General features: G+C 41.2%; 2 protein-coding genes across 3 annotated transcripts; one reads left to right on the top strand and one right to left on the bottom strand.

Moving 5' to 3' along the window:
• mex3a (mex-3 RNA binding family member A) lies at positions 1 to 13,944 on the top strand (the record flags this gene model as incomplete). The annotated part of the gene is given in 7 exon segments (XM_080767691.1): positions 1 to 48; positions 50 to 88; positions 93 to 152; positions 156 to 207; positions 210 to 279; positions 281 to 726; positions 4,139 to 13,944. Coding segments are annotated over 7 exon segments (1,857 nt in total). The 3' UTR covers positions 5,281 to 13,944.
• rab11al (RAB11a, member RAS oncogene family, like) lies at positions 13,104 to 26,914 on the bottom strand. 2 transcript variants are annotated; one of them, XR_013964336.1, is made up of 6 exons: positions 26,582 to 26,914; positions 22,355 to 22,550; positions 19,205 to 19,398; positions 18,274 to 18,354; positions 15,243 to 15,474; positions 13,104 to 15,195 (listed from the first exon to the last, which is right to left on the bottom strand). XR_013964336.1 is itself a non-coding variant. In XM_080767692.1 (5 exons), the coding sequence occupies exons 1-5, from the start codon at positions 26,619 to 26,621 to the stop codon at positions 15,335 to 15,337; spliced, it is 651 nt and encodes a 216-aa protein (XP_080623818.1). In that variant the 5' UTR covers positions 26,622 to 26,914; the 3' UTR covers positions 13,104 to 15,334. The 2 variants fall into 2 exon arrangements, 1 of the variants encoding a protein (XP_080623818.1); XM_080767692.1 differs by having other exon boundaries at positions 13,104 to 15,474.
• Between the last annotated feature and the right edge of the window lie 960 nt (positions 26,915 to 27,874).

The raw sequence follows: 27,874 nt of genomic DNA, 5'->3' as shown, positions 1-27,874 counted from the left end.
ATGGTACAACGGGAGGGCGGCTCGGGAGAGGAGGAGGGGGACTGTGTAACCAGACGGGGTGGAGCAATACATAGCCTGGCCCATCTCGTGCAGACGGCCTTGTGTCCCGTTCGCCCAGAGCTGCCTGGGAGAAGAAGACTGTATTGAAAGTGTAGCGGACAGAGAGAGAGGGGGCCGGTCTATGGGAGGGACTAGCGCAAAGGGGGAATTGGAAGGAGGAGGGGGAGAGGAGGAGGCGGCGGCACGGGTGCTGTTTCTCCAGTCTCTTTCCCTTGTCTTTGTCTCACACTCTTTTGTTAGCCATGCCTAGCCTGCTGGTTCTAGCAGGGATCATGGAGAAAAATGGGGGCTACGGCGGGGATCTGGCCGGCTCCGGCTTCGGAAGCGAAGGTCTCCTCGTGCCGCCCGATGATGAAGAAGACGACTCCCGTGCCCTCAGGGTCGCGTTGGGCCAGTTGTCTCTGTTGGGGCTCGGAGAAGGCGAGGACGGCGGCGGAGCCCCAACAACAGGAGTACAGGACCGGAGTAACAATAACAACAACAACCATCACAACCACACCAACAATGTCGGAGGTGTCGGGGACACGGGGATCCTGCAAGGGAAAAGCAAGTTATGTGCCCTGTACGAGAGCTCCTCAAGTGAGACGAAAGGACGAGGCTGCAACATAACAGAATGCGTTCCCGTGCCCAGCTCCGAACATGTGGCCGAAATAGTGGGGAGACAAGGTAAACGCTCAGATCAAAAATCTTTCTCTCCAAAGTTATGTTGTTATTATGGAGCTATTTTACATCTCCCCGTGGTCAGCATTGTGATTTAGTTTGCGTTCTGTAAGTATTACCTGGTGTTATTGACAAAGAAAAGGGAGTGGTGTGTGTGTTTTTTTGTTGTATTCCACGGAGACGTCGGGCTCCCACTCTTGTTACACTGTTTCAAGTTCATATCCAGTCGTTGGAGAGTGATACGTTGTAACTACTCGTTCGCTCCTTTGTGCTCAATGCATGAACTGCATGCGAGGGGAACACAAAAGCATGTGTGCAACCGCTGCCTCATGGGCGCATTATTCTCCATCCACGCCATCAATGTCAGCTCACACAGACACACACACACACACACACACACACACACACACACACACACACACACACACACACTGAAGCAGGGAGAGCACTTGCTTCCTTTGTCGTCTGAAACGCGCCAGACTGTTCAAAAACGCAACGTGCTACATGGCCAAAGAGGAATGCTGCTTCATCTCGACTTGTTTACTTGAAAATTAACACGTTTTATTTTTTAAATCATCACAGCATAGCAGCTTTGATGTTAACAGCTGTCTTTAGTGAAATATATTTGCCCCTCTAAAATGTATTCAGTTCATTGTTTATGGTGAGCACTGCCCCATGTGACAACTGGACAATGGAGAGAGCATGTTTTCCCCCCTTTTGGAGTTGGAAAGTCAAATTCCAGATTCAGAACATGTTTTTCTGCAGTCTGGCGTTATTTTCTTCTTTTTCTTTTACCTGGACATGAACTTGAATGACAGCAGCTGTCAAACAAAGGTGTTAAAGTGCGGGGATGAGGGGAGGGGCACTTCATTACACTGTGTTACCATCACTTGGCATTCTGGATGGTCTTGAACCATGACTCAGCGATAAGTTGGATCAAAGAACCTATGCTCTTTTGTTTTTCCACATAGTCTTTTTTATTTATTTATTTGAAAGAATATCCAATAAATTAAGTAGGTAGGTTGTCTTTTCTTTCTTTTTTATGTCTATACCTGCCAAAAGTTGAGAACTAGTTTCAATTCAGTATATTTTCGGTCAGCACCAGGTACAAGAAGTTAATTTCCCTCCTCTTCTATTTATATATGGTGGTGTGGCTGCACCCATTGTTTACTCTGCTGTGATGAGAGAGACGGGTAGGAAAAACCTGGATGGATGGAGGAGTAGAGGCATCTAAAAAGCTGAATGGGAGTCATGCATAGGAACCCAACACAAGAGCTCCTCCTGAGCTCCACTTCACTGCACATTTTCAATACCACATGGCTGCCTAAGTCAAAGGGAGGCAGAGAAAGGGGGAGAGACAGTGGGTTGGGTAGGACACATCACTTCATCCTAATTTATGTTTGTTACACAAAATAAGAAGATCATTATCACAAGTCAAGTGGCATCCACATGAATTAAGATGACTTGTTTTGGCTGTATTACTTCCCCCCCCCCCTGCCTGTGCTGATGTCGATATAGTTTGTAAGTGCCCCCTCATCTCCCATTGCGTCTCCTGTTCGTTACTCTGAAGTGTAAGCTTTGAATTTTAATGGGGTAACCGAAGAAAAGCCATCTGGGTGGACCCAGTGAGCACAAGTGCAGCAAGAAGGCTGTTTTTGCCTTGACTGAGAAGAAGTGCTGATTTGGGGGATTGGAGATGAGCTGCTTTTGATTTAGGGCCTTCGTTAGTTGATGCTCCACGCCCCTCCTTCCTCAGGACCATGCATCATTGCCTGCCTGGTGAATCTGGCAAGTGGTATCGTCCCGTCACGGAGAAAGGGGGACGAATATGATCGTTTTCTCCTCTGTCAAAGTCACAGGCATTGATTCCAGAGGAGGCTCTTGCGCCTTCTTCTGTAATATGTTGACTACCTCACTAGATTAAAGCTTATTTGTAAAATCCTCAGTTTTACATTTGTAACGCTGAGAGTGTAAAATCTACAAATTTAACCAAAGGGACTCACATGCCCATTTGGTTACATTTATAACCATTAGCATAAAAATGACCTCACTGATGATTTTACTGTGTAGGCCCCACTTAAAATAACAACAAAGTGCATGCTTTCCATCTGACATGCATGCCATGATGGTGTAGTGAGGAGTGAGGACTATGAAGATCATTGTACTACACCTGAAGCGTGTGTTACAACTGCACTCAGGGATAACTTCCAGAAATGTGACTTTTCATATATTCTTGTCAGATAGTTTAACTAATTTAATTTATGGATGGTCCATTGTTACAATAATATTTTGTGGCAATTATACCATTTAACACAGTTAAAAACAAGGGCTCTGTGAACTCCAAAACAGCAGTCATGGACATTTTTATCGTAATATTAGGCATTGGCTATATTTGTATTATTATTATTATTGAGTATAAGCTAGCAAAAAAGCCCCAAAGTATCAATTTCACCTTGCTGGTGCATTGTGAAGTCAGTGTTACGTAGTAAATGTGGCTGTTTACAGTAGCATTAGGAAAATACATAATCTTTAGCCAGAGGTATCAAGACTTCCATGCTATTAAAAGTGTTTTTGAATGAAATGATTAGGGTCCACAATGTCAAAAGATTAAGATCAGGGAAAGTATGAAAGTTGATATGTAACAAGCCTATTAATATGTACTAAGATCTGTAGCAGTTGATTGTTACTTTGCCTAAGAGATATACTGGCTTCTTTAAGACCAAACTGAGGCTGGCCAAGTGGTCAATGAAGACTGTAGTCTTGGTGAGAGAAATTACTGAAAATGGACTTGCTTTAAGGTTTGATGCCATCGAGATCGAGATCTGATTCGAATGTACTTACTTCGAATGTGCCTTTTTCCAATGCTGGTGCAGCCTCAGGTAATTTGACATGAAATGACATTAGCCAGAACTCTCTCACATCGAGTTTCTCCCCTAAATGCACTTACTATCAAGTTATTACACATAAAAACGGGGCAAATGAGAACAATCTGTGGCACAAACCTGATGCACATGTCTATTAGCATCAAGTTCAAGCAAAGGACAGGTATAGAATCTAGATACTTAGTTATTTTACATGAGAGACTAGTACTGCACTTTTATCCTTCTCCCTTACAATCAATGCTAGTTCTCTAAGGCTTTGCATCATCTGTGTTTGTGTGTCTAACTAAATTAGAAGGCACTAATGGAATTGTTGTAAAACATTGAATTTAAGGTAGATAACGCTGCAAGTCTCTTCCCAAAATAATATCTTTACACAAATTCTGTGCAGTCTCTATTTCATTTTCCTCCCACCTTACCAAATCTTGCCAAAAAGTGTGTGCATGGTTTTATAATTACATATTTTGTTGGTCGTGTTGCACAATTGAATCAATAATGCCTCTTTTGCTTTATTCAAACTTTTGCTGGTATGTCTGCAGGTTGCAAGATCAAAGCCCTGCGGGCCAAGACCAACACTTACATCAAAACCCCTGTCAGAGGAGAGGAGCCCGTGTTCTTGATCACAGGCCGTAAGGAGGATGTTGCACTGGCTCGCCGTGAGATCATCTCTGCTGCGGAGCACTTCTCCATGCTCCGGGCATCCCGGAACAAGCTGGGTGTATCCTTCAGTGGCTCTCCACCCACACCACTACCAGGCCAAACCACCATCCAGGTGAGAGTGCCGTACCGTGTGGTGGGGCTCGTGGTGGGTCCCAAGGGCTCCACTATCAAACGCATACAACAGCAGACCTGCACCTACATTGTCACTCCTAGTCGGGACCGTGACCCCGTCTTTGAGATAACCGGTTCACCAAGCAACGCTGAGCGTGCTCGCGAGGAGATTGAGGCACACATTGCATTCCGAACAGGAGGCCTGCATGACCACAACAACGAGAATGACTGCCTGGGGCCTGATGGCGGAAGCAGCCCGGCAGGCAGCAGCGGCGGTCTGGAGAGCCGGCTACAGCAGGTGTGGGGGCTGCAGGGGGGCCAGCGCAAGCCCCTCACCAGCAGCTACCGCCAAAACTTCTCAGATGCCATGATTGGAGGAGGAGGAAGTGAGGGAGGGGGGATCTATACCAAGGGCAATTTCTCAAGCTCTGGAGAGAAGCCCTGCTCTTACTTTGGATCAGAGGGTACCCAGAGCTGGGGTGACCCTGACTATCCCAAACAGGTGGCCTTCTATGCCCAGCAGCGGTCCAAGAGCTTCGGAGGCCTTCCCCTTCCCTTGACCAGACTCTCCCCAGGTCTGCCTGAGCCCTGTGGCGGAGGAAACACGACCAACTCTTCAGTCACCAGCATTGTGGCCGTGGCCGGTTCACCCCATGCCCAGGCCCGCCGTGCCCACAGTGAGCCCACTTCAGCCGGTGGGGGTTTTCATGGCCGTCTGCCTGTGCCAGACTCGCCACCGACTCTGCGGGACTGCATGACCTGCTTTGAAAGCAAAGTGACGGCCGCCCTTGTGCCCTGTGGCCATAACCTCTTCTGCATGGAGTGTGCCATCCGAATCTGTGAGCTTAACCACCCGGAGTGCCCCGTGTGCCACACCTTGGTGACGCAGGCCATCCGGATATTCTCTTAAGAAAAAAAAAAGTAGAAATGTCAGTTTTTATCTTTTTTTTCCATCAGTGTTTGTTCAATAATTATTTACTGTTATTATGATTATTATAATACGTAAGTAACTTTTTTTTGTTTTGTTTTTTTGTTTTTGTTGTCTTTTTTTCAGAAAATTTAAAAACAACCAAGCAGGTATTTTAGAAGGTGCTGCTTGCTTTACTAAAAAGTATAAGAAATATTTTTAAGTTTTTCTTTTATATATATATGCATATATATATTTTTAAAAGTTTTGTTTATAAGAGAAGTATAGTACCTTGCATTTTCAGTTTTTTGACTGCTGCTGTTTTTCATTCATGAATCACAGTATAGGCAGAAGTAGATAGTAATGTGAACATTTTATGATTCAAAATTTTATTTTGCCATGAAGTGGTTTTATATAGAAGGAAGAGGATGATTGTTGAGGTACCCAATCTGCACCTAAATGACCTAGAAAGTCAATATGTTCTTAACAAGAAGGAGAAAAAAAGATTGAATTTTCATCGCACCTTACAATCGTCTTGGTCTCTAATATGATTGTCAATCATACCTTGAAATTTTGCCCTTTTCATTCCATAGTGACTGATCCAAAATAGGTGGTATTATTAATTTTAACAAATTGATTAATGGAGATCGTTGGTTCCAGTCAAAGTCTCCTAAAAAGAAGGGGGGGAAATTAGTTCAAATTCACCAGGTAGACCAGATTTTCAATTAATTCAATACATAGGGAATACTATTTATAATATTTGGTTATATTTTTTACATTTTATTTACAGAGATTGATGGAAACTATACAAAACTAATTGCTAACATATTACTTGGTCAAACGTTAGTCAATGCATCCGAATCTGAGCTGAACTGCAGTTTAGTGAAAAGGTTCAGAACGCTCATTGTGGCACTTGAAAAACATGTGGTCTCTTGCTGGCGTTTAAGCACTGATTTAATTTGTAAGGCCAAAAGCCTTGGAATTCGTCCATTTGGCAAGTTCTTGAGATACTTCTCCCCGATGGAGTTGTTTCAAAGCCACCTTATCTACGCTTTATTGTCTTATGTGGTCATTTGGCCACAATCGCTGAACGATATTAGACAAAACAAGACCTCCAGCCGACAAGCATTTCTCTTGAGGTGTACAGAGTGTAAATAAAAGGGAGCATTAATGTGTGGACAGAAGCTGAGTAAAGCATTTAACGGTTTCCTAAATCAGCAGTAGAGTCTGATTAAACTGGTCAAAAACATAAAATACAGAAGCCTAAATCAGTGGTCTTCATTCTGCTCGTTCTATGATAACAGTTTTGTATGGGAGCTCTCAGGGGCTTGATGTCTCCCCTGTAATTAGCAGAGCTGTACAAGAGCAGGTGTTTCATGGTACACTGAATGTGACCTCAAGTTGGAGGTCTCTTTTATAGTCCCCTGCTCTTATTCTCAATTCTTAGGGAGTGGCCTTCACGCAGTACCCCAACTCACCCCACCCCTCACTCCTTACAGTTCGATTGTTGGTTTTTGAAGGCAGTAATGACCACAGCTGTCCCACAATGCTTTGCTTCTCTTAGTGGGGTTGCATTGTCTGGGTCCGGTGGTGGCTTGGGCCCCAGAGTGCTTGGACACGGCCTGGAGCAACGCTTTGATAATTAGGCAAATGGGATGGGCCAGGTGCGAGCTGTGTGGGGACTGTGGTGCCGTATGTGAAACGGGGCCCTGCAGTGAACTGCCGATTGCCCCACCCCACTGTTAAAAACATGGAGGGGGCAGGTCTCACAGAGTGTGGGTGCAGCTGGGCGAATAGGATCCCCTCCGTATTCCTTCCTCTCATTCCCTCCTTTTCTTCCTCTGTTCCCTCTCTGCTGTTCTGAGCTATCCCTACCAGGGAGAGGAGCCTCCTTTGTTCCAACACTAGGAAGAACACATTTGATAAAAAGCTGGTTGAATTTGGCAGCAATTGTAGACTAAGCATTCTTGGGAGAAAAATATATTATCTACAGTGCATCAGCCACAGATATTTCAACCTGAATGACACACAATATGATTCTGCGGCTGCCTTTCATAATAATGAAAAACAAATCTATGTGTTCACATGCCAGGGTGATGGCAAGTCATATTTTAATATGTGGAGAGCAGCATTATACCTCTACTCCACTTGCCTTCCCACCTTCCTGAAATTTGGATAAAGGTCTGTTTGTGTGACAGCTCAGGCAGTCCCCACCCCCCTGGCCCTTCATTCCTGGCTCACCCTTGCCACCTAGCTACTGTGTGGGACATCCTGCAGCTGCCTCCTCATTGTGGACACGCGTTGGGATTCTAAAATAAAATCTGACAATTGTAATTGACAGGAAAAGTGGCGGAAACGCCCCCATTTAGCCACCACTCGTGCTGGATCAAATTACACACACTCTGCGTCTGCTTCAGCCCCAGTGTGGGGAATTACAGAGGGGTGGACAAAAATGGTCTGGGGGTGGGGATTACAGCTGTTGAACGATAAGAAAAGGTGGGGAGGGAGGGGTGTTTTAAGGAGGGAAGGTCGCTCCAAAGAAAAGAGCCCTCGCTGATCCTGTAATTTTAAGGAATCCTTGATGTATCAAGGTGTTGCCACATTTAGGTTGACAGCGATGACGGGTGAATACATGCACATTAGCATGGATTATGTCATATTTCTGGTATTATTATTGAACAATTGTACTCAGCTTCTGTCTGAAATAGGATGAATAATTATATTAGGCTGTTGCATCCGAGGCTAGGAAAAACAGCCCCCCACCCACACTTCATTTTCTTTTTACAATGAGCAGACCACTCCTTTTGTCTGTGGACTGTGACGAAAGCACTAAACTTGCAAAAAAGAGTACCGTAAATCCTATATAATAAGAGAAATAAATGATAGTGACCATTTTATGAATGACAACATTGCACAGTGGTTTGGCCTAAGCTTTCAATATCAATTTCAAGGCAGTATGACACTTCTTTTAAATTAGTATTGATGTCTCATTGTTTTGATTTTGTTTTCCGCCTTAATTTTTTAAAATATGAATATTGCCTTCACTTTGGCAAGCAAGGTAGCAACGTAGGCCTTTTGATCGTATCCCCCCCCCCCCCCCCCCCCAAACGTACCTGTCTCTGGAGAAAAGAATGTGAATCAGTCAGTGTGGGAGGGGATCAGAGGGATTCAGTAAATTAGGCCCTTAAATCACTTTACGTAAAATGTAGAGTAAAGCACCTTATTGCAAAATAAATGAGCAAAAAACAATAAAAAAAAAATAAGAAAAAAATAAGCATTTGATTAATACCAAACCGACCACTGATGGTGAATATTTCCTCATAGACTTGGAAAGACATGCACATAAGGATTCCCTATCATTTGTTCTATTATGGTGGTTCTTACTTTTTGTAATAGTAGTACTAGTGATAATTTTGGGAGAGCTCTCATCCAATTCAGTACGTGTTGATGACTTGGTTGAGCTTTGCACTGGTATAAGAAAGAGGGATTACTGAAGAGTCTCCCTGGTTAGACGCTGTATAAGATAATGAGTATTGTACTTTATGGGGAAAAGGTTCTGAGCATCTCTGTATATATGTATCAGTTATGAAGATCCAGACAGATGCCCACTTAAAGTGAGGGTTTTATTATTTTTAGTACAAAAAGAAAATGACCTTTTCAATGTTTGGTGTATGGAATCAAAAGACGTTTTTGACTTTTAGGGAGAAGGAATTTTCATATGCGTCCCCTCATCCTTTTGATCATAAAAGTATATTAGGTAGATCCATACATGTATGAAATTTATGTAAACTGGTTAACTTAGTATTTCATCCAAATATATAGGTAGGAAATTAACCAGACACTATATACTGTAATGAATAGCCTTTATGAATCTACACATGTATAAATCCAAACTTTCAAATAGAAAAGTTATCAGTAAAAAATCTAAAAATCATCCCCAGAAACCTTTGGATGAATCCGTTTCAATGTATAATAAGTTGAAAAGCAATAATATGAATATAATGTGACAATAAACAGACCACTTAATAAATTCATTACATTCATACATCCAAATTTGATCTTCATTCATTATGACAATCCTATTGCATTTGTCTTAAATCTCCTTTCAATGCATTATGGATTTATAACAATGTGGGAAGAGACATAATTGCTTAGTAGCAGTTTCATGTATGGTAATTGTTCTTGTATTCAGTCATTTACGATTGCTTAAATCCCGGTCTTTATTTTGAATATGAATGAATACGATTTTAAGACGGGGTGTTCAAATACCAACTTTAAGACTAAGACTTCTTGTGGCTGAAAGAGCTCATGAATTTGTTTTATTTAAAAGACAAAATGCTTTTAAAGAACTTAAGATGAACGCCTGATGCCTTTTCTGTTTGTCATTGCTGGATCCCATTGGTGGTTATGACAGATTGCACCAACTACTCTGACAGATAATTAAGACCTTAAAGCTGGGACTATATAATAAGATATACCTCTCACTCCCTTATTGCAAATCATTATGTTGTCCGTGTGAACTGCATTGAGCCAAAAGTTTTTCTTTCAAGAAAGAAGTTATTTTACATTCATTACTTTGTATTTACTTGCATGTAGGAATAAACTTTTAAGTTAAAATAGCATATCTTGAGGATATTGGTGTTTACATAGTGAAAATAGTTTTTTGTTTCCTTTGTTTTATTATTGATGGCACTGTTTGATACTTTTAGCTGTTGTAACAACTTTTCATTGTATTTTTGAAAGACATGGTCAAATGTAGCCAAAGAACAAAACTTTCAAGGTTGAAATACAGGACTTACTGATTTTTTTTGGTGGTTCGGGTCAATGAAATAATCAGCTTTCAAAGCTAAAATTCCTCTGACTGTTGAACCTCTTGGAGAGTACAGTCAATTATCTGTAGAATTATGGCATATCAAGTTTCAGTGTTGCGAGATAGATTTAACACTATAGCTGACTCACAACTCCCCAAAGACACCAATCCATGGCACATCAGCCCCAACTGAGATTTAAAAGTATTTTAAGAGTACTTCTCTATTACCATGTTAGATAAAAACTACTTTGATCCATAGGTTAAGTTCAAGTAAATGAGCCCCAGATATAAAAATACTCAGAATATGGTATTATGTTTACAGTGTAGACAAAATTCAAGCAGAATTACTGTTTTTTTTAAAGACACCCTGAGTAAGCAGTTTGAGATATAAATGAGTTGTCAGTGTAATAACACCACATTGTTTGGATAAAATAACACTGTGGATTCAGTTAATATCATATATAGAGAGCCATTAACTATATTCTCCTTAAGTTGAATTGCATGTTAGTAAAATATAGTACATGAAGTAAGATTTATTGAAAAAAGTAAGATCCCATTAAGATTTCATCATCTCGAGACGAGTGTATACAAAGCTTTAAGATCTTAAAATGGACGTCCATTTAAATCCTTATATTTACCTTGTAGTTTTAACTAATTGAGATAGAATTTTTAATTATGACTCGAGTGATTATGCTACGGTGTTAAGGTTCATTTATCCAACTCACCCAGTATGAAATACAGTCAATGGAGATACAAAGGGGTTGGGTCGCTCGTTCACACAATGACGTTTCATTCATTAAGTTCTTGTTAGTATTATTTACAATATTGTATTAAGCTTACTATAATAGAAATGATAGAAATTGTTGGTGTTTTTCTTCTCTTTCTATGAAAAGGTCTTTATGCATTTTTGTAGAATCCCTTAAGGAGTGATAGGAAATCCTTATTTCAATCAATGCACTTAAGCAATTCTACCATCCTGTCAAAATCATAAGACGAGCAAGTAATGCATTTGAATGTAAAAAGATGACCACTCAACTTAATGCACTCCTTACGCTTATTATTTCCTCAATTTACAATGTGAGCTTTAAGTTTTAGTTTATTCTTTGGAAAGAATTTGTGAGAGGTTTCCACCGTAGACTATATTTGAGTTCTTCCACGTTACATTTATAGAAAGTGACTTAAAAAAAAAAAAAAAAGAGGAAATATTACAGTTTCTCAAATCTATTTTGCTAACATGGGTTATTATTTCATAGAAAGCAGAGGAAAAAAGTCAGTATCTGGATGTTATTTATGAAAAGTTAAAAAAAAATGGAAGCAACATATTTATGAGTAACCTCAAGACGTTTTGTTTTTTAATTAAAAGTACAAGAAGTTAATATATTTCTAAACAGGGAAGTCAGTTTCTACTAATAATTAAAATATTAAAAATTTAGAAGTTTTATTTATGAAAGTTATGGAAAGCCACATACTTCATGTACTTCACTGTAAATGAAGGAATGTGAAAGATCTGTAGCTTAAATTTTAACTTTGAACATGCACTATTTCAAACACCAGTGCATTCACGAAGGAATAACAACAGAAAATATAATATTTTTTAGGATTTGGAGATATTTTAGTCACAGAGCATCAATTGTGTGCCTCGATCATATATTTTTCCTGCATCAGCATTCTTTGTGTGATGCTGCTTGCTATGAACCCCTTTCCCCTTCAACTAACCCCATGTTACTGACTCAACCCATGAATCATTTCCTCTGTAATCTAAACTCACTTTTACTTATCAAACCTATAAAACATGTTATGACTGCAATGCTTGGAATGAATGAGGAAGCTGTGGCCCTTTCCAATGGGTCACACATAACTTGTACACACTTTTCATGCATACATTTTGTATATCTACTACTTGGGACAGTTTAAGATTGATAGCAAGAGTGTAAGGTAGCTTAAAGAAGAAAGAATCAAAGCCTTAATGATCAAGTTTCCTCTAATGTGTTAAGACAGGGTGGGCAAATTAAGCGGAGACATCTAATAGCGGAAAAAGTGCACCATGTAGTAGATCTATGTAACTAGCTGCATACACATATACACAACAGATTCATATCCGTACTAGTTTGCATGTATGTTGTATGGTCACTTAGATGGGAGAAACAGTGCAGGATCTGTGTTAATATGTTAACATAAGTACTCTTGGGTTGTTTCTCCTTGGTAGATTTTCATAGTTGAGCCTCATTGGAAACAAGCAAGTTGAAAGGAGTTTGGCATCAGGTATTTCAGTCCTCAGCTGCACTTTTTTTTGTGTTCTCTTAATACAAAGCTGTTGCCATCTCATAAGGGCTGACTTTAAGCTCAACAGTAACACTAGAGTTTACGCAGGAGAAAAAAAGGTGGGCAATGGGGGGCGATGGGGAAACATTAGGTTGGCACATTTGCTACCAAGGCTGTGAAGCATGGGGACTGAACTGGTGCTGCCCATCAAATTCCTAAACTCTTCCAAAGTGGCCAATACAGTCAGTTTGTCTTTGGTAGCGTTTCAGATTCTTCCAGCACAGTAGAGCTGTTACAGTACATACCGGTCTAATAGTGGTCTTAGTGCATTAGTTTTTTGGGCCAGCATCACCTGGCACTAGTTTCTGGTTTCTATGTGAACAGTTAGAGGGTTTGCCATTGGCCCTCTGTGGCTGACCGTCACTTTGATGGATGAAAAAAAAAGAACGTCTTTGAACTCTGTTACAGTGTGGCATGCCCCTACAAGGCATGTGATATTGCAGGTTTATTTCGTATAGCACATGTTTTTTGTGATTTACATTTTTTGGAACACTTTTATTATTGTATCTGCGCCATATTAGTTTCCGTTCTTTGTTATTTTTCCAAGATTCAAGATGTATTGTAAATGTTTCTAATAAAACAAAAAATGAAATAATCAATAATAGAAAGTCAGTGTGCTATGTTCTAATGTTCATGTCTGTCTTGATTTATGGAAAGAATGCAATTCCAAATTAAATGAAATAATGGGTGTCAGTGAATTAACAAATGAGATTTATTTATACAGTCCAAACTCCAAATATACAGATTAAACATCTAAAAACCTTTAACATACACCACCCAATTGAGGACCTGTGAAGTTGACAGAACAGTATTGATGGAGATACATGTCAGCAGGATAGATATGCATGTGTTGACTCCAAAGAACACTTAAAAAGGGCATGAAACAAAACAGATTTTTCTGACAACCAATCACACTACAAAAACCAAAGCAATTTAATATTTTATCCAGTCTTAAAGGGAAGTTCACCCGAAATTAAAAAAATCACACCTGTGTGAACCAAGTGGTGCAATTCCCCCCCCCCCCCCCCCTCCTCCTCTCTCTCTCTTTCTGGCGCCCCCTTCTGGTATAAATAAGTAGCATACTCAGGCTCAAAGACACACACAGGTACACAGGTACACAGGTACACAGGTGGACAAAGCTGGATGTAGAAGTGGTTGCACCACTTAAAAAGACCATGTTTTTCATCTTATCTGGAGTGCCATCTAAATCCATGCAGATACAGTAGTTTCAGTGTTAATGTAATCTCATTTAGGCTCAAACAATGGAACTGAATGGCATTTGGCACACTGAAGCTATCCGAATGCAATGAATAGATAAGATATGTGTTTTTTACTGGGCCTTTAAAGTTTTATAAATATCAATTTCTGATTCAAACAAGTGACTTAATACCTCCAAAAGTGAGAAAGAAACTTGTTTCACTGCAGTTTGATTGTAACTTGACAGAGTTTAAATGAAAAATACAAACCTGCAACATTAACTGCATTGTTAAGACCACGTTATTGCAGTGCATTTATATTGTCTACTTAAACAAATCCCCCCCCCCCCCCCCCCCCAGTAAGCTACATTGCCTTCTAGGAAAGCAACAACAAGTTAAAGGCGTTAAAGTTTATTCTTGAGGGAGATTCCAGAAGGCATGTTCCTGTTGCAGTTCAATACAGAGGAGAGTGAGCTCAGAGGGGGTCAGGTGGGAGGATTTAATTTACAGTAAAACAGGCCATCTTGGGTGCATCAGAGACTGTAGGGGAGCAGGGAGGGCTGAGTGCCCTCACTACCCCATCCCCTGAAACATGATCTATTCCTCCATCCCAGCTACCAGGTCCATTTGAACTGGTCTCCGCCATCAGCCCACTCTACCCCCACCCATGGGCTGAAGTACTGAAATGGTCATAGACAGTAGAGCGACAGTTATCCTGTCTAATACAGATGCAATTATCCTGCCATGTATCTTGTTCAAACAACACCCTGAAGAAGCTTGCGAAAGAGTGACTCGTCAGTAGAATAGCAGTGTCCAAAAAAGGATTGGAAATGTGCTCAGATCAAAAGAGAAATTTCATACTGTATATAGAAGAGAGGAACAGAATGATATTGCTCTGAGACTTCCTGTTACGCACAGATTGAATTGGTTCATGACTTGTTCTCATGATGAGATGAGATCACTTTTAACTCCCTGTTCCTCCATTAGCGAGGATAGTTGCCCCTAACAGCACGCTCATAAAAATTGATTTAATTATCAGTGATAGGACACCCTTCACTGCAAAGTAAGCAGCGTCAAAAGTCTTAACCTAGAGTTGTAGTACAAACACTTCAGCAAAAGGAGACCATCTAGTAAGTTATCATGTGGGATATAAATGCAATGAATTTTGGAATGATGGGACTGACGATAGAAATGGGGTATTCTATGATGATTCTTAATGCCAATTCACCTGTTGCTCAGGGGAACTGAGGGACAGCTTATTAAATAGAGATGTCAATGGTTGAATGATTGAGAGGGAGAGAAATGTGATGAGATACAAGGGGACAGAATATACTCAGTTTCGTACTACCTCGAATCTGCTCAAGTTCTTTTCATATTTAAGAAGCAGATACTGATAGAAAAGCTTAATGCATTGTATATGGATGGGACAGATCATTCGGAAGACATGAATGACACAGGAAAGCAAAGCTGATGTCGCTTTCCAGCTTCTTCCTCCTTTTCATTCCCACAGTCTGTTTTCTAAATTTCCTCATACTCGGGTTTCCTTCTTCACATGAACATCTCTTAATTGACTAAATCCAACCCCTATACCTGTGCCTCTGCATGTAATTGTCCTCTCTACCATCCAACCTCTATACCTGTGCCTCTGCATGTAATGGTCCTCTCTACCGTGTGTCTGACTCCCCCACCTTCTCCCTGGCCCTAGAGTTGGAGGTAACGGGGTGTGGTCTCAGTTGTTCTGGCAGCAGGGTCCCTGCTTGGCTGAGGTCTGTGTGGGCTGCACCGTGATGGGCACCACGTTGGAGTTGGGTGAAAAGTCAGAGTCACTGCGTCCTGACATTTGCCTCTGTGACACTATGTTGTAGATGGCTGCAGGAGAGAAAAAGGATTGAGGGGAGGGGTGCGTACCGTTAGTCGGACGTCCCAATAATCAAACGACTACCCAATATTTGGACCATAGAGCCCCATAAATGGTAAATGGTGCTTTTATCCAAAGCGCTTTACATAGATTGTGCATTACATTCACCCAGTCGCACACACATTCACACACAGACGGCGGAGGAAACCATGCAAGGCACCAACCTGCACATCAGGTTAGGCGTTCAGAGTCTTGCTCAAGGACAACTCTGAGGGAGCCCAGGATCAAACTAACCATACTAACCCTATGCCCAAACCCTAACCACACCTGGAAGCCATGGGTGAGTATTAACCGGCCACATAATCGGACTAACAGGATGTCGTACTAATGCGTGCCCCCAGAGGGGAGACAGGTAGGTTAGTAGCAGATATGACTAAAACAAGGTCGCAAACGGGCAGCGTTTTATATGGTAAAATAGGCTCCTGACTGTAGGATTTACAACTGCATCTTAATCTGGCACGATCACTGACTCAAGTGACTCTTGTCATCTGGAGTTCCAGGCTTCCCGCACCTATTTTTAGGCACTGCTTAACTTTTAATAAAAACTACAGCCCAGTGAGTTCAGCTCTGAAAAGTAAATAAGTTGGAGTAAAAAAAAACACAGCAGCCAGGAGAATGAGACTAGCAGGACACTGCCAAAGACACCAAGAGCTGCCAGCCAGCAAACTAGTGCCGTGGGAACCAACACACGGGTACCGGTCACGAGGATGTCCCACACTAACATACGTGGATGTACTCAAGAACGACACAGGAGCGCAAAGCACTAACGAGCTGGCCGGATGTATGGAGAACCGAGATGACTGGAAGCAATGATGGAGGGCTCGTCTGAGGACGACCTAGAGAGCTCTGTGGCTACAGCTGTGACACAATACAGGTTTGATGGTAAAACTACCACTAACTTTTAATGCTCTATGAGTTACCAGATGGATAGCACACTTAGGCCTCTTTTAGACGGCGACCATCTCCATATAACACGTCAAAGTCCCGTTGCGTTCTCATTTTTTTGGACCATTTACATGAGAACGCACACTTGAATGAAAACGCTACAAAGTGCATGCATATACATGCCAGGTCGCTAGGTGGCGCGTGTCCTTGTGGGGTCCGTGTGACGCAGCGCATATATAAACCATAGACATAAGATAAGTCACGCATGCGTAGAACTACTTCCGTTCTTCTTCTACACAGAAAGTAAACAAACGTCGCGTCCTCATCACTAGCATGGTTGTTGTTGTTCGTTTCCCCTAGCAACTGACACATGCCTATGACACCATGTAAAAACGTAGGACACGGGTGAGCCGACCAGAGCTGACGTAAGCCATGATGTCACAATTTTTGCGTATCCACCGTTTTGCCTGTTTATATGGAGACCATAGGAAACGGCGTTCTAAAAGATTTCCACTCTGGGAGGTGGTTTCACTTCGTTGCGTTTTCACCTCCTGTGAACACGGTTCTCGTCTAAATGACAGCAGCAAACGATACTTTATTTTGCCGTTTTTTATGAACACCATCCTCGTGTAAAAAGCACCTTAGAGAAGTGACCTACAGCATAACCCTGGCAGACCGCTTATCTGCCTGCCCTCAATGTCTGTCTGTACCTTACACATGTACCATGATCTGATGGGTCTCCAGTTCAGGTCCTACTGGCCAACTAGCATGCCTTCAACTCCTACTTTAATGAGCTAATTAGTATTGTCATTAGCTCAATGGGGCTTGTTTTTTGGCGTTTTTATGAATTCGAAATTATACTAGACCGGTACCGGTCTACTTGGCACTGGGAACAATGAAAGTTAGAAATACATTCCCCACCTGGTTATGCAATACCCGCTGTCAGAGTACCTGCACGGTCAATCATGGCATCATACTGTACCCTGACACCAGGGTACTCATATGTGGATTTGTGTGTTCATCAATTGTTGGAGATCCGCTGATTTGACCAACTTCAGATTTTTCAGAAGGGGGACCCATGATACATGAACAAGATACAAAAAAACATACAGTACTTCCCAGGAAGTCGATCTGTCCTATATATGGGCTTATTGGTCGGATCGGTGGTTCTGGACACTCAGATCTCCATTATGCCTACAGTATATGGGCATATCGGATGATTTGGCAGTTCTGGAAACCACCTATCCGACTGACTCACAGGCAAGGCACTCCCTCACATGAGCATGACCAATCTGTGACCAAACAATTTCTATGGGTCTCTGTCTGTCTCTCTCACTCCCTTAAAAAAAAAAAGGTTATACAGGTTATTGTAATAGGAACTAAATGTGAAACAAAACTAAACTGTATAATTCCCTCAGTAGACAGGAGGGTTACATTTTTTATTTCAGAGTGACCAGACCCTGACTTGCTGGGAAATAGCTGCCTTGACAGGGGCTCTCACATGGCGAGAGGGCTTGAGTTTGCCAATTACTGTACCCATGCTTTAGACATACTGTATAAAAAAGACCTCAGGTAGTGTTCAAGCCATTGACTGGACACCAGTGATATGCCATTTGATTAACTGGATTCTGCTGCCACCTAGTGTACAAAACAAGCATCGACATGTATCCACAATGCAACTTTCAATTGAGAGATCAAATAATGTCACCAATTGTAGTGCAACACAAGTGCCAAAAGAGAAGAGAGCAAAATTTGGTGATAAGATTTACCTGGACTTTTTGACAAATGCAATAGCTCTTCAATAGCTTCCTTTCTCAGATTTTTTATACAAATGTAATGACTATTTTGAGTGCAATGAAACTGACCTGTGAGGATGGTCTGGAAAGCAAGCTCCACATTGGATGAATCTAATGCAGAGGTCTCCAGGAAGGACAAGCCATTCTTCTCTGTAAAAACACAAGCGCACAATGTCATCATATATATATATATTGCAAAATGTACTTTTAATAACATTTGATTAATTTACTACGAAAACTATGAAGCCTACTTTTTCATTTCACTCCAATGTGGACCAACAGCACTATTTGTCCGCTTTGGAGGCAGCCTTATCAAACGTCAAAGCATTATGCACAATACTAAACCAAACATAAGCCAAGGTCAAGATAAATACATAGGCCCAGCACAGCCAATCTACTAATTGGAAATGGCTAAACATTGTCAAAGTTACACTTGACCTGGCAGCCAGGCCACCTGTAAAAAATTAACCTCTTGTTCGATCTTGTGAGAAGTTAACTAAATTCTACTCTTGTCTTTTTACGGTTTGTATTAAGCAAAAAGAAACGGTAAAATGTTATAAATCATAGGGGCCAAAATGACAGAACAGTATATTCAAATTAACATAATTTTGATTAATTATGGCCCGGGTAACACATCAAACATAATATGATTTTTGCACTTTACCCATCTCAATGTGTGTTGTGTTGGTGTGTGTGTGTGTGTGTGTGTGTGTGTGTGTGTGTGTGTGTGTGCTCACACATACACAATTCAGGTTCCTGATTGTTACATTTGACTGAGACACTCAAACTTTATTTGAATGGGAATTTAAAGTTAACAGGTGCCACCAGAGTCATTGTGGTTCCACAATTTATTGCATCTGCATGTAACTAACATTTTAAGCTGGTGTTACTCTCTGGTCTCGTGTTACTCTCTGGTCTGGTACTGTCCAAAATGAAAAGAATTATTCAAATTCAGTCTAGAAATAAAACTACGTACGTTAAACGTGTAATTTGAGGGTACCTGAAAATGCCTTGGCCTCATCTGTGGGCACTGCCCGTAGATGGCGCAGGTCACTTTTGTTGCCCACCAGCATTATGACGATGTTGGTGTCTGCATGGTCCTGAAGCTCTTTCAGCCAGCGCTCAGCATTTTCATAGGTCAGGTGCTTTGCAATGTCGTAAACCAAGAGAGCTCCAACTGCCCCACGGTAGTAGCTAAACAATAGAGAGACAGAAAAATATATAAATTCGATTAGACCACTTTATTTGTGGTGCTCAAAGGAAAATTGGCACAGCAGATATTGAGATATTCAGACTACTATTCCACAATCTCCGAATGCTAGTATATAGTCTGGATTCTGGAACTACACCTCCCGAAAGCTGAGAAAGGAAGCTGTGATCCGTTAGTAATTTCCGTTCACAATTTTAGTTTTAGTTTTTTAGCTAAGCAGCAAGCTATACATTTTCGACTAATGTGATTTACATTAGGACAAATGTACATGATGTGGTCCAGTGTGTATGACGGAAGCATTGGACAATTGTGAGCGCCTACAGTCTGGCCTGCGAGACTAAGGTTGCATTCACACCTTTACATCAGTAGACTTGATGCAAATGGGCGGAGAAGTTGCATCATTCTTGCATACTTAAATTTGTTGCGTTTGCCTTCATACTGGCGGTGTCAAACCGCAGCAGGGAACGCTATCAATGTATTCAATTATTAAACTATACAGTGAAATATATGGTGTTAAAAATATATATATTTCGAGTACTAATAGAACAGACATAGGACATAATTTAGGGTTACGTGGATGCAGTGTGTTGTCGGGGACTGGACTGTGTTTCTGTGTGCGTGCGCAAAAACGGATTGCTACAACTTCGCCAACTTGTTCTGTAAAGTAGCGGCTAGCCTACTGAAAGGCGTATATATAGTGTGCGGCCGAGCATAGGCATGGTAACGCCCCACCTGCCTCTGATTGGCCTACCGACACTGCCCGTCTTGACTGTCCACTGAGGTGAATATAGCTATGCTGGATAGTCTAAGCTCTGCTGCGAGGTGGTGGAAATATAATACAAGTATACGGTATCGGTATGATACAAGAGAACTGCCTATACGTTTTATTTTTGTAGAAGAGGCAAACTAATTGTTCATGCAGTTTGCTTTGATGGAATAATTGATTGAACATGTATGCCGTAATATGATTTGATTTGGCTGTGTTCTAAAGTGTAAACGCAAAACATTGTAGGCTACAATAAAAAAAAAGGCTTTTCCCTTTATCTTTTTTAGTATAATAGTATTAGTTTACTATAATACCAGAGAAATCTCTTGTATTACTTCCCACCAGGGAGCAACCTGGCATCTCGGAGGACAGTCGAGACGGGCAGTTTCGGTAGTCCAATCAGAGGCAGGCGGGGCGTTACCATGCCTATGCTCGGCCACACACTAGATATACGCTACTAAAAGCCTAGTTCAGATGTTTATAGCTCCACACCGGAGCGCACTCGCCTATTAGTTTGCAGTGCAAAGTGGGCTCAGTGCACTATTTCCGAACGCGCCCTTATTGAACTGGTGGGCGTGTCCACATAAAAGCATGATTTTAACAAATACTGTACACTTTTTGGAAAAAGTTCTTCCTCCTTATATTATAATAATACCCGATGATCATGTGGTGGAAAATAATTGTGGCACTCCATCTTTAATGCTGTGTTCACACACCAGTTTCAAAAGATTGACAGACACTACAAAAAAGAAAAAAAATAGTTCAGATGGCTTCAGTATTTTTCAGCACTCCAATGACGCAGTGAAGCATCAATCATGTTTTTGTTTCACAACTTCCACTACTCTTTTCTCTCCCCACAATTCCTGCTCCATTCCGTAAACAGAAGAAAAACGAATTATTTCTCTTAACCAGTTCCCTGTGGTCTTTAATTCTACCCTTTTCATTTACCCAGTGTAGCTTGAGCAACAGTTCAACGGCAATCAAAGTAGCTGTCAAAGAAGCTTGGTTGCTTTGTAGCCATTAGTGTGAACACAGCATAATGCAGCGTTCAGCATAATGCTTCGAAGAGGCGACAAAACAACAGGATACAAGTCATTCTCAATGGAAGCCAGCGACATGAAGCTACAAACAGACATTGCCTAGCGGGTGTGAAGCTAGCAGTACCAAAAAAAGTTGGGTTGGCTTAAAAAATAAAATAGTACTCCAATGACGCACTGAAGCATCAATCAAAATAATGTTTTTGTTTCATCATTTCCATTCCAACAATTACTGCTCTGTTCCATAAATGGATGAACAACTCACTGCTGTTAACCAACCAGTTCCCTGTGCTATTTAACTAAGCTTTTCATTTACACCGTGTGTGATTTGAGCAACACTTGAGTGACACTCAGCAGTAGCCCCTTTCGGGACCCTCGGTTACCTTTTCTGAATTCTGGACTGGCGGTACCGTAGGGTCCCTCCAAAGTTATTCCACTCTCCATAGGAGGCAGCTTTAGCTACCGTCTGTTCACGGAGACCCACACGGTCGCTTGAGTGATGGTGAGATGTTTCAAATATGCATGCAGCAGTAGAAGACAGCAGAAACGTGTGCGATACGGCATTAATCGGCGTTGCCGTTAAGTATTTTTAATCTTTTTTGGATGTTTTGGCTTCTCTGAAATTCTCTCTTCCTCACTTCCCATGTTCCGCCTCACGCATCGCGACTGGCTAACTGCACGTCCTAGTAACTGCCTCCGATTGGTCGACCGCATACATGAAGGATGTTTTTAATGCTGTTGTGTCTTGGGAGGTGAAGTGAGGAAGAGAAAGTTTCAGAGAAGATTAAAAATACTTAACGGCAATGCCGATTAACGCCGCTTCCGCTGTCTCCTACTGCTGCTGTATGCATATTTGAAACATCTCACCAACACTCAAGCAACTGCCTCGGTCTCCGTGTACAGACAGTAGGTAAAGCTGCGTCCTATGGAGAGTGGAATAACTTGGAGGGAACCTAGGGTACCGCCGTCCAAAATTCAGAAAAGGTAACCGAGGGTCATGAAAGGGGATATTAAACTCAGCAGCAGCAATGTAGCTGGCTGTGCACAGCCTTTTTGTAGCTTTTGACAAAGACATGACACTATCAACACAACATTAACAGTTACATAAAGGTTGTCATGGTCCATTATATAACTTACGCAGAGGTGATGGCCCGGTACCGCTCCTGTCCAGCTGTGTCCCAAATCTGAGCCTTGACTGTCTTCCCTTCTACCTGGATGCTGCGTGTTGCAAACTCCACCCCAATGGTACTCTTGCTCTCCAGGTTGAACTCATTACGAGTGAAGCGAGACAGCAGGTTACTTTTGCCTACACCCGAGTCTCCAATCAGCACCACTAGAAGATTAGAACATTAGGTTGGAAAACAATCAATTGTCAAAGATCAATGGAATTGATAAATACAGAGTATAATATGCTTGGAAGAATGCCAGAGCACATGATGTACTATAATTAGTAAGACAAAAAAAATCCAGAATGTTAATATTAAGTTTTAAGCTTGCCATTTGACTTCTTCATACGCATGTTAACATCTACGGGATGGGAAATGAACACCATACTGTTAACTGTTAAAGGACAACTTTTGTTTTTTTTCAACTAAGGTTCATGTTTTAGGTTGTTATTAGAGAAAGTAAAGGATGAGTGTTAACTTTCTTTCATTTGCTGCTTTCTTCCGTTTTAGAGATTTTAGCCGTTTTTGACAGGGGGGCGAAATTACGAAATTACATCTGGCCACAAAAGATCACAGGATCTACTGAATGTGAATGTAGCCTAGGCTCAATATGCCAGTTTGACACATTCAGTAGATCCCGTGATCGTGTGTGGCCAGATGTAATTTATTGGGGGGGAAATATAATAAATAATTAAAAAATAATTGCTATAAAATGTAGTCAAAAAATACATATTTAGCCCCATGCTCGAATGCCCCCGCCCCTCTGTAAAAAAAACAGCTAAAATCCCTAAAAAGAAAGCAGCAAATGAAAGAAAATGTACACTCATGATCATCTTTTACTTTCTCTAATAACCTAAAACATGAACCTTGGTTGAAAGAAAATCGTAACCCGGCTTAAGATTTTTACTGACGGACCAACCCCTCCTAGGTCCCTGGTGCTGCACCAAATCAAAATTAAGGCCCAATGATGTGAGGGCGCGTAAGTGCCCAGTGAATGAACATCGCCCGTATGTATATCGCCACTGCTCCCATAGTTATAATGCTGCTCTGGATCTGGTATTTTCGAGTCTCCTCCCACCGAGTGGTTAAGAAACTGTTGGACAACCAAAAACACTAGCAGGGTTGTGTTGCGTTACATTGAAATCGGTAACCTATGAATACGGTTTCGACGACGGAAGCAACAGTGGTACCCATTTGAAATAGTCTCGCTAAGGGGCTGTGGGGCTTAAGCACCACTAAATTCCATTGTTAATCCGGGCCTGACAACAACCATTTTGGCAGGTAACCAACCAAGTATTGTGCCTAAATGACAAGTAAGATGGCGAACAGAGCTTTACAATTAAATCGACCACATAAGGAGGATTTTTTTTTAAACATATTTCTATAAATGATTGGCAATCAAGAATCAATTGGTTGGAGAAGCTACTGTGCCATCTCACCGCCCTGCTATTGGTAAATAGGAACTGTGGGATGTTGAAGTCTGATTGACAAATCATGACATCCATCATCTGAAGCAATACTGAAGCAATACTGCACCTACAGCAGGGAAACTGTAGCCTAGCTGCCTAGTTGTTAAGCTCATTACATTATCACACTACTATGTTGTAACTGACACTAGTAGAGACATGTCAGCACTGATGTGGCTGGCTCATACGTAAAGCCAGACAATGGTCCACTTGTCTCACAACTTGTTAACTTTCATCAACTCGACTGAATTTGTATTTGAGACTTTCTTAGAAGTGGAGGTCTCCTTTGACTACATTTCCCCACTAGGTAACTTGCCGACATGCCAAAGAGTTAACACTGACATCCTGGGTTTCACGTGACACAAAGGAACCAGGGTGGACCAAAAAAAAAAAACATTATGCAACCACCTTCAGGACTTTTGCCATGAGAAATGTAATATCATGGCCAAGTTACACACCCAACCACTAAGCATTGTGTAGATTTGCATTCCTCAACTCAAAAGACATGACATCTTTCTATTCTAAGATACAACCCTGAAGAACTTACGTGGCCTATCCCACCCAGTGCAATCATATTGAGACTAAAAGGGACAGGTAACAACAGAATCACACTTTGTTAGATCCGGCAAAAGTGTTAGTGAATCGAATGCTAGTATTGCGAGTGCTTTTGGGGATTCACCCAAAAGAAACATAAACAAGGTTAACCTTGAACAACTCAATCCATTCAGAGCTGCCCTGTGCTATTTATGTGAAATTGCCACATAATGCTGGCTATAAGTGGATATCTGAACTAGGTATCAAGGCCAAAAGCCAAGTGGTCTACAAGCCAAGGTTTGTCTGAATGTCTGCACAAAGTAGACCAATAAATCACAGCTCACGTCACGCCAATATGTGCATGACATCGCAAAAAAAAAAACTTTTCAGTGCCTGCACTGCCCAGAGTAACTGTAGCAGACAGATAGACACCATGAAATGTTACTGAATATAATTATTTGGTGCATGCTGGCTTAATTAGGAACACAACTCGCTGCAGCAGAGAGAGACACACTACAAATGCTAACAATTTGTCACACATCTGTCGCTTAAGACTGGAACGGGAGACCATGCCATTATTAGACCGTCTTGTTTAATGAAAATCAGTTGTGAAAAGCAAATTACATTAGGCATCAAATTATGTATCGTTACTTTATAATGAAATGTGCTTCAAATATGCAATGAAAGAATGAGTTTATGTTCTGGAGATCTACTATTTAGTGACAAATTTCACTTTGATAATCACAATCGGATGTACTAGGGATTCAGAATGCATTCACAGGAAGGCAAGGAAGACTGCACGTGTAAGCGGGGATGACTTCACTAACAGGATAGCAGCAGGACAACTTTTGCTCATCTGGGAGCAGTCTGTGATTCAATCATGATTCACCTGACTGACGCATGCTCTCAAACTGTGTGTGCAATAAAAATAAGGCCATTAAAAAAGGAAGTGATAGGAGTGAACCAGTCATTCTAGTTCTTCCTGGTAAGGTGGATGATAAACTGGCAGTCATTCCCATATCAGCAGTTTAGTGTCTTATGTTGCAGTGTGTATTTTCACAATGTACTCCAATAAATTCAGATTTAACAAGATATTTGGCCACCAGAAGCTAGAAAGCCAATTTATTTTTGCGGAGGTGTAAATAGCATTGTCCCTACTTGCTGTCAGGAAGCTGTTCAGTGGACACAATAGCGTGTGCACGCACGCACACACACACACACACACACACACACACACACACACACAGTCTAACTTCATGCAAGTATTTCCAGTTTGGTGACTCTTGTTTAGTGTTCCATATTTGAACAAAAGACCCTGAGCATGGCATTTCTCTTCGTCTAGGTCAGGGCAATGTATAAGGGGAACTAGTAGAGAACAATAAGGGAAGGGGATATATATATATATATATATATATATATATATATATATATATATATATATATATATATATATATATATATATATATATATATACACACACAGTATACACACACACACGTACATTATTACTTTTTTAAACATAGGACGGTTGAAAATCATTTTTATGCTAATGTTTATACCCCTCCCCCAGTACATAACTTTTTATAAAAGACTAAACACACTGAATGTGGGCACAGATGGAGGCCTGGCTCAAATACAGGTTTCCCTAGTAGTCAATGCAATGTTTTCCCCTTAAAAGAAGAAACCCAATCTGTTATCTCTGCGGTGTTGATGATATCCTGCTATACAGTTTATTACAACCCCCTGTTGACCACTACTTCCTCCACGCGATTGCATCACAGGCCTGCAAGATGATGACGACTCCTCCATGGCAGATTCTACTTAATGCGATACGTGTGTGCTTATTAGCAACACATGCTTTGGCTTTAACAATCAAGAAGCTGATCGTCACCAGCCCTAACGTAGCCATATGTTCGTCCAACTAGCCAACATATTAACAAAGTTACAGTGACATCTGTGCATTCTTTTGTGGGCATTTTCCATGCTGGCAATTGACGCATGTATGCGGTGTGATAGTACTGCTTCGAGTACAAAGGGTTTAACGTAATACAAAAATGGAAATGTACAAATCAAACGTACTTTGGAACGGCCAAGAAGAACTGAACAGAGTAGTAGCCATGTAGAAACGGTTAGCATATCTGTGCCAATGTAGAAAATGTAAAAGTCTTATATCAAACCAGTCTGTGACGTTACAAACCTTTGAAAAGATAGTCGTATTCGTCTTCTCTGTTCGTCATATCGTCTTCTCTTCGGTAACTATTCTACCGAGTATCGGTCCTATAATGCTGGTCGAACAAACTTCTGCTGGTGTTTATCTACCGACCGACCGCGGTGTTAACTGTTTTCAGCTTCTAGCTCAGCAGCTCTCACTCTGACAACAGACTGAACAGTGACACTAACTTATTTTAAAAGAAGTACTATTGTGGTGCTATAACGTTATTTATGGACATCAAATCCGTAATGAACTACAAACAACTATCCTTGGAAAGTTTCGTCTCCTCTTCTTTCTTTACGCCTGCTGTCATTTGCCATTTCCTAACGACATTACGTCATCTGCTTAGCCCCGCCTCTCCCTCATTGTACAATGGTCAATCAAGGACAGACACCTGTCAACAGGAGAGCATGTGATTGGTCAAATGCTGCTGTCGCTCTGCTTGTCATTGTTTGGGACGATGGTGATCTCCAGTACCAAGGTACAGTAGACCGTCTGTTTTACAGCCAATAAACAAACAAACAAACAAACAAGAGTGTGTGTGTGTGTGTGTGTGTGTGTGTGTGTGTGTGTGTGTGTGTGTGTGTGTGTGTGTGTGTACACACACTATATACAGTATACACACACACACACACACACACACACACACAGTATAGTGTATATATACTGTGCATATTCTTTATATACATAGAGTATATTTTCAGAGTAGGCTACTATAATTTGAAGCACGGAAGTCAGCAAGTGGCTAATTATTTAATTAGTAGCCTATGTCATGTCTTCTGGTGTCTGGAAATCAGGAAATGCCAAACTTCAATTATGTAGGTCTAGTCCCCTGAAAAGGGGTTTGCTACAAATAATAATAATAATAAAACTTTATTTGTATGGCACCTTTCATTTCATGACATGAAATGCAGCTCAAAGTGCTTTACAGAGCAATGGAGAAAAAAGAAAAGAAAAGCAAGGCATAAAACATTAAAATAATAGCAGTAATGCAATACAGTGAGCTGTGCTTTAAAATGTCTACAGAGGCTGCCTGTCGAAGGTATAGTGGGACGGTTCCACACCGTCGGCCGTAGAAGCAGAAAGCTGCTTCACCATGTTTTTTAGTTGCCATTTTTTAGGCACAGCGAGCAGGCCAGCAGTGGAAGACATGAGGGGGCGGTTTGGGACATATTTAGGCAGGCAGTCATGAAGGTAGGGAGGTGCGAGACCATTGAGAACTTTATAATCAAGTAAAATAATTTTAAAATCAATCCTAAAAACAACCGGAAGCCAATG

This window comes from Protomyctophum bolini (genome assembly GCF_963924005.1).
Source record: "Protomyctophum bolini genome assembly, chromosome: 7".
Taxonomy (NCBI): Eukaryota; Metazoa; Chordata; class Actinopteri; order Myctophiformes; family Myctophidae; genus Protomyctophum; species Protomyctophum bolini.
Note: the sequence above shows the minus strand (reverse complement) of the source record. Positions and strands in the feature narration are given on the sequence as shown.